The sequence below is a fragment of the Salvelinus sp. IW2-2015 genome, linkage group LG5 (genome assembly GCF_002910315.2).
Source record: "Salvelinus sp. IW2-2015 linkage group LG5, ASM291031v2, whole genome shotgun sequence".
Taxonomy (NCBI): Eukaryota; Metazoa; Chordata; class Actinopteri; order Salmoniformes; family Salmonidae; genus Salvelinus; species Salvelinus sp. IW2-2015.
The window spans coordinates 29,131,244-29,146,097 of record NC_036844.1 but is presented as its reverse complement, the minus strand read 5'-3'; the positions used below and the strand labels follow the sequence as shown (position 1 = coordinate 29,146,097).

At 41.3% G+C, this 14,854-nt stretch overlaps 1 protein-coding gene across 5 annotated transcripts in view; it reads left to right on the top strand.

Annotated features, from left to right (window-relative positions):
• The first annotated feature begins 9,891 nt into the window (after positions 1 to 9,891).
• LOC111964222 (U2 snRNP-associated SURP motif-containing protein) overlaps positions 9,892 to 14,854 on the top strand; it is an 11,928-nt gene continuing 6,965 nt past the window's right edge. The window contains exons 1-12 of one of the 5 annotated variants that reach the window (XM_070443663.1): positions 9,892 to 9,997; positions 10,649 to 10,742; positions 10,830 to 10,941; positions 11,059 to 11,168; positions 11,251 to 11,318; positions 11,412 to 11,506; positions 11,633 to 11,697; positions 11,848 to 12,013; positions 12,131 to 12,336; positions 13,185 to 13,228; positions 14,178 to 14,282; positions 14,386 to 14,452. In XM_070443663.1, the coding sequence (XP_070299764.1) occupies positions 10,656 to 10,742; positions 10,830 to 10,941; positions 11,059 to 11,168; positions 11,251 to 11,318; positions 11,412 to 11,506; positions 11,633 to 11,697; positions 11,848 to 12,013; positions 12,131 to 12,336; positions 13,185 to 13,228; positions 14,178 to 14,282; positions 14,386 to 14,452 (1,125 nt within the window). In that variant the 5' untranslated portion in view covers positions 9,892 to 9,997; positions 10,649 to 10,655. Of the gene's footprint in view, positions 9,998 to 10,238; positions 10,366 to 10,648; positions 10,743 to 10,829; positions 10,942 to 11,058; positions 11,169 to 11,250; positions 11,319 to 11,411; positions 11,507 to 11,593; positions 11,698 to 11,847; positions 12,014 to 12,130; positions 12,337 to 13,184; positions 13,229 to 14,177; positions 14,283 to 14,385; positions 14,453 to 14,854 lie in introns of those variants that run through there. The other 4 variants (XM_023988025.1, XM_023988026.2, XM_023988024.2 and 1 more) reach the window with 4 other exon arrangements.

Sequence of the window (14,854 nt, the reverse complement as noted above, 5' to 3'; positions counted from 1 at the left end):
TTGTCCAGCTGAAAGGTGAATTTGTCTCCCAGTGTCTGTTGGAAAGCAGACTGAACCAGGTTTTCCTTTAGAATGTTGCCTGTGCTTAGCTCTATTCTGTTTGTTTTTATCCTAAACAACTCCCGAGACCTTGCCGATGACAAGCATACCCATGACATGATGCAGCCACCACCATGTTTGAAAATATGAAGAGTGATACTCAGTGATGTATTGTGTTAATTTCTTTGCTACATTTTTAGCAGTTTTACTTTAGAGCCTTATTGCAAACAAGATGCATGTTTTGGAATATTTTTTTTATATATTCTGTACCATCTTCCTCAATTTCACTTGGCCATTTCTCCTATCATTTCAGATTTCTCCTATCACAGCCATTAAACTCTGTAATTGTTTTAAAGTCACCATTAGCCTCATGGTGAAATCCTTGAGCGGTTTCCTTCTTCTCCGCCAACTGAGTTAGGAAGGACACCTGTATCTTTGTAGTGATTGGTTGTATTGACACACCATCCAAAGTGTAATTAATAACTTCACCATGCTCTTAGGGATATTCAATGACTGCTTCATTTATTTTTATCCATCTTTGCGAGGCATTGGAAAACCTCCCTGGTCTTTGTGGTTGAATCTGTGTTTTGAAATTCACTGCTATACTGAGGGACATTACAGATAGTTAGTTGTATGTGTAGGGTACAGAGATGGGGTAGTCATTCAAAAATCATGTTAAGCACAATTATTGCACACATTATGGGGTATTGTGTATAGGCCAGCGACACAAAATCTCAATTTAATCAGCCTGTAATAGAACAAGATGTGGAAAAAGTGAAAGTGAAGACTTTCTGAAGGCACTGTATATAAAAAAAACATGACGCATAAAAACAGTTCATTTGAGCATATACAGTGGGGAGAACAAGTATTTGATACACTGCCGATTTTGCAGGTTTTCCTACTTACAAAGCATGTAGAGTACACTTCAACTGTGAGAGACGGAATCTAAAACAAAAATGCAGAAGATCACATTGTATGATTTTTAAGTAATTAATTTGCATTTTATTGCATGACATAAGTATTTGATCACCTACCAACCAGTAAGAATTCCGGCTCTCACAGACCTGTTAGTTTTTCTTTAAGAAGCCCTCCTGTTCTCCACTCATTACCTGTATTAACTGCACCTGTTTGAACTCGTTACCTGTYTAAAAGACACCTGTCCACACACTCTATCAAACAGACTCCAACCTCTCCACAATGGCCAAGACCAGAGAGCTGTGTAAGGACATCAGGTATAAAATTGTAGACCTGCACAAGGCCGGGATGGGCTACAGGACAATAGGCAAGCAGCTTGGTGAGAAGGCAACAACTGTTGGCACAATTATTAGAAAATGGAAGAAGTTCAAGATGACGGTCAATCACCCTCGGTCTGGGGCTCCATGCAGATCTCACCTCGTGGGGCATCAATGATCATGAGGAAGGTGAGGGATCAGCCCAGAACTACACGGCAGGACCTGGTCAATGACCTGAAGAGAGCTGGGACCACAGTCTCAAAGAAAACCATTAGTAACACACTACGCCGTCATGGATTAAAATCCTGCAGCGCACGCAAGGTCCCCTGCTCAAGCCAGCGCATGTCCAGGCCCGTCTGAAGTTTGCCAATGACCATCTGGATGATCCAGAGGAGGAATGGGAGAAGGTAATGTGGTGATGAGACAAAAATAGAGCTTTTTGGTCTAAACTCCACTCGCCGTGTTTGGAGGAAGAAGAAGGATGAGTACAACCCCAAGAACACCATCAACCGTGAAGCATGGAGGTGGAAACATCATTCTTTGGGGATGCTTTTCTGAAAAGGGGACAGGACGACTGCACCGTATTGAGGGAGGATGGATCGGGCCATGTATCGCGAGATCTTGGCCAACAACCTCCTTCCCTCAGTAAGAGCATTGAAGATGGGCGTGGCTGGGTCTTCCAGCATGACAACGACCCGAAACACACAGCCAGGGCAACTAAGAAGTGGCTCCGTAAGAAGCATCTCAAGGTCCTGGAGTGGCCTAGCCAGTCTCCAGACCTGAACCCAATAGAATATCTTTGGAGGGAGCTGAAAGTCCGTATTGCCCAGCAACAGCCGCCGAAACCTGAAGGATCTGGAGAAGGTCTGTATGGAGGAGTGGGCCAAAATCCCTGCTGCAGTGTGTGCAAACCTGGTCAAGAACTACAGGAAACGTATGATCTCTGTAATTGCAAACAAAGGTTTCTGTACCAACTATTAAGTTCTGCTTTTCTGATGTATCAAATACTTATGTCATGCAATAAAATGCAAATTAATTACTTAAAAATCATACAATGTGATTTTCTGGATTTTCTCTCACAGTTGAAGTGTACCTATGATAAAAATTGCAGACCTCTACATGCTTTGTAAGTAGGAAAACCTGCAAAATCGGCAGTGTATCAAATACTTGTTCTCCCCACTGTATATATTTGAAGAACGTAACATATCATACAAAATGMATGACGTGGTACACAATTTGATGACATAGTACACAGAAAACAGGGACCACTTTTGGCTCGTGAGCACCACTTTCAAAACTGCTAGCTGAAATTATACAAAAGCCTCAGAGTGCATCTTTAAGAAACATTCAAATTAGTACCCAAATGAGCTTCAGGGACCTGTGGGAACCTGCTGTAAATTCATGTTGGCCTGGACCACTTTTATTACAATATGTAAAATAATATTTTCAATTTACTTATGGCATGTAATTTTGATAGATAGGTTTATGTATGAAATATATTGTTTACATGAGTTTACAATTCCATATACTATTACTCTTCGTGATTATGCAAGGGGTATTTTTATATTTTTCATTATTTGTACAGTCATTCTTTATGAGTCTGTTTCTTGTGTTACCGTATTAGGCCCCCATCCCAATTCAGAGGGCAGAAGAACCCACCATTCCAGCCCAAACAGAGACAGAGGGGTGCGAGGCCATTCGTCCTAAACAGAGCGGTATTTTGTTATTTTTCTATTTTTAACACTTACACACAACCTATAGTAGGCCATGCTATGCTATTCAGAGGAAATAATCTACAGTGCCTTCGGAAAGTATTCAGACTCCTTGACTTTTTCCACATTTTGTTACATTACAGCCTTATCCTAAAATTGATTAAATAAAACAATTTCCTCAGCACTCTACACAAAATACCCTATAATGACAAAGTGAATACAGTTTTAATTTTTTATTTGCAAATGTATTAAAAACAAAAAACAGAAATACCTTATTTACATAAGTGTTCAGACCCTTTGCTATGAGACTTTCGAAATTGAGCTCAGGTGCATCCTGTTTCCATTGATTATCCTTGAAATGTTTCTACAACTTGATTGGAGTACTCCTGTGGTAAATTCAATGGATTGGACATGATTTGAAAGGCACACATCTGTCTATATAAGGTCCCACAGTTGACAGTGCATGTCAGAGCAAAAACCAAGCCATGAAGTCGAAGGAATTGTCCGTAGAGCTCCGAGACAGGATTGTGTTGATGCACAGATCTGGGGAAAGGTACCAACAAACTTCTACAGCATTGAAGGTCCCCAAGAACACAGTGGCCTCCATCATTCTTAAATGGAAGACATTTGGAACCACCAAGACTCTTCCTAGAGCTGGCCGCCATTCCAAACTGAGCAATCTGGGGAGAAGGGCCTTGGTCAGGGAGGTGACCAAGAACCCGATGGTCACTCTGATAGAGCTCCAGAGTTCCTCTGTGGAGATGGGAGACCCTTCCAGAAGGACAACCATCTCTGCAGCACTCCACCAATTAGGCCTTAATGGTAGAGTTGCCAGACGGAAGCCACTCCTCAGTAAAAGGCACATGACAGCCCGCTTGGAGTTTTCCAAAAGGCACCTAAAGTACAGAGAGATCCTTGATGAAAACCTGCTCCAGAGCGCTCAAGACCCCAGACTGGGGAGAAGGTTTACCTTCCAACAGGACAACGACCCTAACCACACAGCCAAGACAATGCAGGAGTGGCTTCGAGACAAGTCTCTGAATGTCCTTGAGTGGCCCAGCCAGAGCTCGGACTTTAACCCGATCTAACATCTCTGGAGAGACCTTCAAAATAGCTGTGCAGCAACGCTCCCCATCCAACCTAACAGAGCTTGAGAGGATCTGCAGAGAAGAATGGGAGAAACTCCCCAAATACAGGTGTGCCAAGCTTGTAGGCTGTAATCACTGCCAAAGGTGCTTCAACAAAGTACTGAGTAAAGGGTCTGAATACTTACAGTACCAGTCAAAAGTTTAGACACACCTACTCATTCAAGGTTTTGTCTTTATTTTTACTACTTTCTACATTGTAAAATAATAGTGATAACATCAAAACTATGAAATAACACATATGGAATCATGTAGTAACCAAGAAAGTGTTCAACAAATCAGAATATATTTTAGATTCGTCAAAGTAGCTACCCTTTGACTTGATGACAGCTTTGCATACTCTTGGCATTCTCTCAACCAGCTTCATGAGGAATGCTTTCCCAACAGGCTTGAAGGAGTTCCCACATATGCCGAGCACTTGTTGGCTGCTTTTCCTTCACTCTGCGGTCCAACTCATCCTAAACCATCTCAATTGGGTTGAGGTCGGTCGATTGTGGAGGCCAGGTCATCTGATGCAGCACTCCATCACTCTCCTTGGTCAAATAGCTCTTACACAGCCTGGAGGTGTGTTTTTGGTCAGTGTCTTGTTGAAAAACAAATGATAGTCACACTAAGCACAAACCAGATGGGATGGTGAATCGCTGTGGTAGCCATTCTGGTTAAGTGTGCCTTCAATCCTAAATAAATCACTGTCAGTGTCACCAGCAAAGCTCCCCCACACCATCACACCTCCTCCTCCATGCTTCATGGTAGAAATCACACATGCGGAGATCATCCGTTCACCTACTCTACGTCTCACAAAGACATTGCGGTTGGAACCAAAAATCTCTAATTTGGACTCATCAGTCCGAAGGACAGATTTCCACCAGTCTAATGTCCATTGCTCGTGTTTCTTGGCCCAAGCAAGTTTCTTCTTCTTATTGGTGTCCTTTAGTAGTTGTTTCTTTGCAGCAATTCGACCACGAAGGCCTGATTCACACAGTCTCCTCTGAACAGTTGATGTTGAGATGTGTATGTTACTTGAACTCTGTGAAGCATTTATTTGCGCCACAATCTGAGGTGCAGTAAACTCTAATGAACTTATCCTCATGAGAGCCAGTTTCATTGTAGCGCTTGAGGGTTTTTTGCGACTGCACTTGAAGAAACTTTCAAAGTTCTTGACATTTTCTGGATTGACTGACTTTCATGTCCTAAAGTAATGATGGACTATTATTTCTCTTTGCTTATTTGAGCTGTTCTTGTCATAATATCGACTTGGTCTTTTACCAAATAGGGCTATCTTCTGTATACCACCTCTACCTTGTCACAACACAACTGATTGACTTAAACGCATTAAGAAGAATAGAAATTCCACAAATTAACTTTTAACAAGGCACACCTGTTAATTGAAATGCATTCCAGGTGATTACATCATGAAGCTGGTTGAGAGAATGCCAATAGTGTGCAATGCTGTCATCAAGGCAAAGGGTGGCTACTTTGAAGAATGTCAAATATAAAATATATTTTGATTTGTTTAACACATTTTTGGTTACTACATGATTCCATATGTGTTATTTCATAGTTTTCATGACTTCAGTATTATTCTACAATGTAGAAAATAGTCAAAATAAACAAAATCCCTGGAATGAGTAGGTGTGTTCAAACTTTTGACTGGTAATGTAACAAAACGTGGAGAAAGTCAATACTTTCCGTAGGCACTGTATCACTGCACTTACAGTAATAGAGACATGCAAACAGAGGTAATTTACAGCACGAGGAAAAGAAGGCATTTTACTGGGTACTGTTCAGTCAATGCTTTTTTCTTATGGTTTACAATAAATGCTCTTCGTACGATGTCTAATACCTACTAATTAATCTTAATGAATACACAGAATTATAGAAAAATAAACAATTAAATGTTCATTTTTCCGGTACCTTCTCCGTTTCCTGGAGCAAATGGAAAAATGTATAAGTACCAAAAGGTTAGAAGGTGAGATGACGTAACTGTGGTTGCTTGTGACAAATAAACAATTTTATATTGGCAGTATTGCTCATCGTCATCTGCTCTCATATAGCTGGAGAAAGGCGTCCTCTAGTGGTTCTACCTTGACAGTGTCACTTCCCAACTGCAAAACCAATCCAGAGCCCACATACAGTAGTACAAACTGCAACCCTGCTTTACTGAAATGCCTTTGTGGTTTCTGTACAAAACAAAGGTTTACTTGTAATTAATATTGATTCAGATTGTCTACAAAAGCTAATCCTTATCTGTCCTGTGTCTTTACCTGATGTCTCTCAGGACCAAGGTTAAGGAGGCCACAGTAATGGACTGATTCAGTCCATCAGGGGCAGGGGGTGGGATGTCCCTCCAGGCTAAAGGCATCCCTCTCAGATTTAACTTCAAAGCCACTATAAATCAGGTGATATGCCATTACCTGTATTTAGAACATTTACTACCACAACACCTGCTCGTCAAACATTTTATTCCAAAATCATGGGCATTAATATGTAGTTGGGCCCCCCTTTGTTGCTATAACAGCCTCCACTCTTCTGGGAAGGCATTCCACTAGATGCTGGAACATTGCTGCAGGGACTTGATTCCATTCAGCCACAAGAGCATTAGTGAAGTCGGGCACTGATGTTGGGTGATTAGGTCTAGTTCGCAGTCGGCGTTCCAATTCATCCCAAAGGTGCTCTATGGGGTTGAGGTCAGGGCTCTGTGCAGGCCAGTCAAGTTCTTCCACATCGATCTGGATAGACCATTTCTGTATGGACCTCGGTTTGTGCTCGGGGGCATTGTCATGCTGAAACGGGAAAGGGCCTTCCCCAAACTGTTACCACAAAGTTGTAAGTACAGAATCGTCTAGAATGTCATTGTATGCTCTAGCATTAAGATTTCCCTTCACTGGAACTAAGGGGCCTAACCTGAACCATGAAAAACAACCCCAGACCATTATTCCTCCTCTACCATTCTTTTAAGTTGGCACTATGCATTCTGACAGGTAGCGTTCTCCTGGCATCTACCAACCCCAGATTCATCCGTCGGACTGCCAGATGGTGAATCGTGATTCATCACTCTAGATAACACGTTTCCACTGCTTGAGAGTCCAATGGTGGCAAGCTTTACACCACTCCAGCCGACGCTTGCCATTGCGCATGGTGATCTTAGGCTTGTGTGCGTGCGGCTGCTCGGCCATGGAAACTAATTTCATGAAGCTCCTATTGTGCTGATGTTGCTTCCAGAGGCGGTTTGGAACTCGGTAATGAGTGTTGCAACTGAGGACAGACGTGCTACGCACTTCCGAACTCGGTGGTCCCATTCTGTGAGCTTGTGTGGCCTACCACTTTGCGGCTGAGCTGTTGTTGCTCCTAGATGTTTCCACTTTACAATAACAGCACTTACAGTTGACCGGGGCAGCTCTAGCACGGCAGAAATTTGAGGAACTGACTTGTTAGAACGGTGGCATCCTATGACGGTGCCATGTTGGAAGTCACTGAGCTCTTCAGTACAGGCTATTCTACTGCCAATGTTTGTCTATGGAGATTTCATGGCTGTGTGCTCGATTTTATACACCTGTCAGCTACGAGTGTGGCTGAAATAGCCGAATACACAAATTTGAAGGGGTGTCCACATACTTTTGTTTCCTGGTTTTCAGACAGGAGTGACCCTCAATGATCGCTTCACTGGTATGAGGATCAGGGCAGGCCCAGGACAGGGTCCACAGAGGTGCAGTGGCGGGGAAGAGGCAGAGGCCGAGTAGGCCGGATTGTCATCCTGCAGTGATCACTGTTGAGGACCCTTGTGCTTTCTGTAGCCTATATCAAAAGCATCTCATTAATCACATTCTTAACCCTTCCGATAGGCTTACATTTAACACTTTAAAAACTCAACATCATTGAAAATAGTCTTCAGTGTTCCACCACTAGTCAATTTAAAAATGTTTGCTTTCTCTTTACAGATTTACTGAACATCAACTTGTTTGACTGTAATCTTAAAGCACTAACGCAGTTACTGTACATGCGAAGAAATTCGGCTTGTCACCAAAAGCACTCACAAACCTTTACAGATGCACAATCGAGAGCATCCTGTCGGGCTGTATCACCGCCTGGTACGACAACTGCTCCACCCACAACCGTAAGGCTCTCCAGAGGGTAGTGAGGTCTGCACAACGCATCACCGGGGGCAGACTACCTGCCCTCCAGGACACCTACACCACCCGATGTCACAGGAAGGCCATAAAGATCATCAAGGACAACAACCACCCGAGCCACTGCCTGTTCACCCCGCTATCATCCAGAAGGCGAGGTCAGTCCAGGTGCACCAAAGCAGGGACCGAGAGACTGAAAAACAGCTTCTATCTCAAGGCCATCAGACTGTTAAACAGCCACCACTAACATTGAGTGGCTGCTGCCAACATACTGACTCAACTCCAGCCACTTTAATAATGGAAAAATGTATGTAAAAAATGTATCACTAGCCACTTTATAAAATGCCACTTAATATAATGTTTACATACCCTACATTACTCATCTCATATGTATATACTGTACTCTATACCATCTACTGCATCTTGCCATCTTTATGTAATACATGTATCACTAGCCACTTTAAACAATGCCACTTCTATATGTTTACATACCCTACATTACTCATCTCATATGTATATACTGTACTCAATACCATCTACTGCATCTTGCCTATGCCGTTCTGTACCATCACTCATTCATATATTTGTATGTACATATTCTTCATCCCTTTACACAATGTGTGTATAAGGTAGTTGTTGTGAATTGTTAGGTTAGATTACTCGTTGGTTATTACTGCATTGTCGGAACTAGAAGGACAAGCATTTCGCTACACTCGCATTAACATCTGCTAACCATGTGTATGTGACAAATAAAATTTGATTTGATTTGATTTGGCTTTCTCATAAAGGTACATAAGTACATGAGTCTGAAAGTGTCAAAAAGGCAAGTCCTCAAATAGTCCAGTAGTCAAAGTTCAATGAAGTACCCAAAGATGTAGGATGTTGCCACTCTATCTTGATGTTGGTTTTAGTATGTATGGCACAGATATTCATTACATTTCTTGGCTGTTTTAATAATCAGTTATATGGAAACCCGCAAAAGCATTTTGCAGAGCAGTTAGGCCCATCACCTGAATTAGATTTGGCATGTCAGAGAATTTATGTGGCCGTGTTTACAAACGTTTTTGACCTCTGAAGAACTCAATTAATATTAGAACTCAAAATGTCAAGTGATAAAGAAGAGCTGAAGTGACAGGCTACACCTATGTTCACACTCTTCATAAAGACCCTAGGCACACATGTTATTTTGGGAAATATCATGTGAGGTTTGGACAGTGACCTGAGCCTGTTACCCAAAGTATTTATAGCACTGGTCTATGCAGCTGCATGTATATGTAGGCAATATTACATGATGTTTATAGCAACTGCTCTGGAAATCTACTGATAAAATGTCAAATATTGATTTTAATGAGACTATTACTCATATGTTGTAAATTGGTGTAAATTAATTACGAAATATACAAAGGAACGTAGTAGAATTAAATGTTTTATTTATTTGGTAATCAATACATTTGCATTACCTGTACCTACACGTACAGATGTATTGGGTAAAGATAAATTGTATTAAATGAAATTAGAAAGATTATGTAGCTAAATCACATTGCATGCATATTATGATATAATGATTTTATTATAGCCTTGGCCTACTTTTATGAACGCCTTCTGAAAGAGCTGACAAACTGAAGTCATCTTTCTGGGGTTTTTATTGGTCAGAGGGTGTAGTGACATCAGTTTTTCTCTATGTCCAATTTTGTCGTATTCAAAATGGTGGAGCAATAACAAACGCATTGTAAATTTCTACGGTAAGGAATTTGCAACTTTTAGTCTTAATGATTCATACTCATTGCGATGTAGATCATTCAAACCAATCATCTATTTTATTAACTACATATTTGTCTTGCAGTAAGTTAGAAATGATCGCCGTAGCAAAGCTGCACCAGATCACACACAGCAAGCAAGCGAGATTTGGCCTAGCTAGTTAGTAAACGTTAGCCACACAGTGATTGTATGGGAGGAGGGGAGGGGGGTTGGCTGGTAGGCAGGCAGGCAGGCAGGGCTCGTGTATGATCAACTGAGCTAACTAGTTTTTTGAAGAGTAATGGAGGAAATGATAGCTGGCTAGATATTAATAAGCAAGGTTAGGTTCGTATCTGGCGACAGAAATGTGCAGGTATGTCACAGTCAACAAATATGATGACATGTCTAGCTAGCTAATGTTGGTTGGCCATAGCTCGCAGTAGTTAGATAGTTACAGAACTTTCCTAACTACTGTTATTTGTTCAGATTCATGCATCTGCAGTTGTAATAAGTTTGCATGCAATTGCATTCATTACACAACACGCTTTTGCAGAGRTGTAGTTGAAAAAAAATAGAAGTGTGTGAAGAGACAGAGTAGGGTGCATTTTATTAGACTCCATTTCTCCAATATGACACACTGTATTTTTTTGTATAAGTATCAGCATGGCAGACAAAAATGGCAAGAAAGGGAAACCTGTAGGCGTGAAGAGAACATTGACCAAGAGAGAACAAGAAGATCTGAAGAAAAAGGTAAGAGATTTGACCATTTTATAGATAGCCTACACAGTTTGTTGTAGATGGCTATGATTTTCGATTTTAAAACAATCCCTTTTCCAGGAAGAAGAAAAAGCAGCTGAAGTTTTTGAAGAGTTTTTAGCATGTTTTGACAGTAACGACAAAAGTGGAGTGAAGACTTTTGTCCGTGGGGGTATCGTCAATGCAACTAAAGGTGAGTGAAACATCCTGGCTAATCCAACTTTGGTTGGGTCTGTGTTGCGAACACTATTTTTCATTGTTTTAATATCTACACAGTTACAATTTCTATTTGTTTTTTGTTTTTTTGCAGAAGAGGAAGCAGCAGAGGTTAAAAAGAGCAAGCTTTACCGACCAATCACCAAGTTTACTTCAGTGTCCCAGAACATCTCACCGGCACACTCTTCTGAAATCAGAAGGCCTGTGAGTATCCATGTGAATCACTTACTGTGTATACAGAATTATACATTATTTTGTCCCCTTTATATGTTTGTCTGGTCCACAGATTGTTAAAAAGAAGACGGAAGAGAAGAAGAAGAGCAACCTTGAACTTTTTAAAGAGGAGCTAAAGCAGTATGTTTTTGACACGTCGTAGTAATTCATGTTCTTTCATTATTTTACCAATTTGTTGTTTATTTTTGTGTGTAAATAATTATGTTCTCCTAGAATACAGGAGGAACGTGAAGAAAGGTACAAAAGAAAGACAAATGAGCCTGGAGGAGGACATGGAGACTTGGACATACCACTAACGCGACGATCAAGTAAGAGCCAAGTCTGTCCCTTGCAGTGGAATAAGAATGGTTTACTACAATAAGCCTTTGTCCAAATCAAAGATGAACCCTCTGTAGCTTTTACATGTTTAGCTACATATGAACGTCTCCCTCCAGTATTTGATGATGACCCAGCCATACCGAACACAACCAACCTGTACATTGGCTGCATTAGCCCCAAGGTAAAGAAACTATCTGCTTGAGACGTTTTGACAGGAGATAAAGATTCACAATATAGCCAGCTCTTCGTTTGTTTGGGACAAATTCAACTAACTTAAATGCTGACAGAATTTTTGTGAAACTTTGCTGATATGATACTTCTAATGTGTCAGATGAATGAAGAAATGCTTTGCAAAGAGTTTGGCAAGTATGGTCCCCTGGCGAGTGTGAAGATCATGTGGCCCCGTAGTGACGAGGAACGCACAAGGGTCACAAATAGAGGCTTTGTGGCCTTCATGACCAGGAAAGATGCAGAGAGGGCCTTGGCTGCTCTAGATGGTGAGTCAATCTGTGATGAGGGAATATTGCATTCTGTTCAGTAAACAATAGCAGATGATAAATGCCCTGCTCCGTGTTCCATTAACCTTGTAGGATCATTGCTCCTTTTTGCTGCAGGTAAAACGGTTATGGGTTTTGAAATGAAGCTGGGATGGGGGAAAGCTGTTCGCATCCCTCCCCAGCCACTCTATACACCCATAGGGGTACTTAAAATGTCCACACCCCCACCCCCCTCCGGCCTGCCCTTCAACGCTCAGCCCAGAGACCGCTTCCGCAATGACTTTACCAAGCCATGGGGCAGGTCCAAGGAGGAGTTTGACAAGGTAGGTTGGCCCTTTTTTTTCTTTTTTTTTTGTGTAGGGCAGGACTCTCCAACCCTGTTCCTGGAGAGCTACCATCCTGTAGGTTTTCGCTCCAACCCTAATTTAACGCACCTTTCTAATAATTAGCTGGTTGATAAGCTGAACCAGGTTAGTTACAACTGTGGTTGGAGCGAAAACCTACGGAAGGGTAGCTCTCCAGGAAACGGGTGAGGAGACCCCTGCTATAGTGTGTGTGCATGGTTCTGTCAAGTTGTTTAAATAATTGTTTTACTTTGTTTTAAACTACAGTTAATTTGCCAATTTTAGGTGTGTGTAGTAGATATTCTATGCAGGTTGATACATTTATCATAGGCTCAATCAACTGGACATTGCTTAGAATTTGATCAAGAATTCAGAATGGCATTTTATGCACAAAACAAAAGGGATGTGATGGTCATGTTCTGAAATAGCAGTTCCGAGTTCCCTTTTTTTAAATCCAGTTGGTTTGTCCTGTGGTGCGTGTATAGACATGTTATGAATCTATTCCTTAGACTAGTAGTGTCTTAGTTTTAGGATATGTTCTAAGGCTGGGGAATTTGACCCAGATGGAGTTATGAGGTAGTTACAGAACCATATGTAATTAAAATGTTACTGTAAAAGTAAGAGGGTGGGGGTATTCTATAGATAATGTACTTTTAACGACAGTGTACCTGTCTCTCGAATGTGGGAACTTTTCCCCTCGTTAAAATAAAATATAGCTGTTACTGCTGTCCTCAGTTGATATGCTGTATGTATCCTGCAGTGTTTCATCTGTGTATATATACTCACTTTTTTTATATCTTCACTATTTGATTTGACTTCACGAACAGACTCTGTCCGAAGCTGTAGTCAAAGTGGTTATCCCAACAGAAAGGTACACTCTCTCTATCCATTCTTACTACTACGACTGACCAGACATTCTCACAGACAGAACCGTGTTAGAGGACAGAGGCCCTGCCCTGGTGTACTGTTCTTGTGTACGTACGTGACAGACAGGAAGCCCCAGTCCTAAGTGCTACGTCTGTATGTACATGACTTATGGGAGAGGACAGCTGAGAACATAACTGTCTCATAGTTTGTAGTAATGTTCAGGGAATTGGTAACCCCTGCTGCTTAAGACTGGAGGCCCTATATCTAACTAGTAGGAGGGCCATGGGCCTCAGTTGAACATGGTTGAAGTGAATCATTGGCCTAGTAAGCAAAGCCCATAGTTTATCACAGTTTATTCATTCATGTCATCCTCATTAGATTAGTAAATGTCACCATTGTAATCCCCTGTCAGGAAAATGGATTGTTAGACTTAAGTGATTGTTGGAGTCAATTATATCCATTGAAACATACTGGTACTAGCTTCAGTGGCAACCTTTGTTCTTCCTACCTGTGTTGTTTGAGACACTGCAGACAGATGCAGCTAGAAAGCAAATGCATTTTAGATTAAAATCAGTAGTAGCTAATAGTAGTATAATGTTGTCACTTTCATATATATATAGTCCCTCTTTTTTCATTTAGACACACTTACTGCTTCATTTCGACACATAATACTAGACACATGACAGAAAGACTAGTTCTGATGTAACTACACACTAGGGACAGACCGTCTCCCCCACTCACTCGTGTGTGCAGACCAACACACATCACACAACATATCCTCAACGTTGCTGTGATAAATGATTGCAGAGGGACAAATGTTCTAGAAGCGAGACAGAGAGAGGTTAAGGGGCTTGGGGCCAGTGTTCAGTGAGAGCTTTGACATGGCCACTGGTCTGGATGAGGGGGGACAAGTCACAGTGTCTGGTCTCATCCCCTCTCCTTTTACTCCACAGGAATCTGTTAGGCCTCATCCACAGGATGATAGAGTTTGTGGTGCGTGAGGGACCCATGTTTGAAGCCATCATTATGAGCAAAGAGAAGAACAATCCTGACTTGAGGTGATCTACCATTGCTGAGCTCTCCCTTTCCCTCTAGTCATACCACTGGTCTAAAGATGTCCTTTTAAACTCATTTTGAAACTGTTTTTATTCATGATTTCAGGTTTCTCTTTGACAACAAAAGCCAAGAGCATGTGTACTACCGCTGGAAACTCTACTCCATTCTCCAGGTAGGTCATGATCTGTCCTGGCTACAGCCCTATGACCATGAGGCCATCTCAAATCAAGTGTTATTTGTCACATGCGCTGAATACAACTGGTGTACTTGACCATGAAATGCTTTCTTACGAGCTCTTCCCAACAATGCAGAGTAAAAAAAAATATATACAAATAGTAACACAATTGGAATAACAAACAAGCATGAAGCTACAGTGGGGAGAACAAGTATTTGATACACTGACGATTTTGCAGGTTTTCCTACTTACAAAGCATGTAGAGGTCTGTKATTTTTATCATAGGTACACTTCAACTGTGAGAGACGGAATCTAAAACAAAAATCCAGAAAATCACATTGTATGATTTTTAAGTAATGAATTTGCATTTTTTTGCATGACATAAGTATTTGATCACCT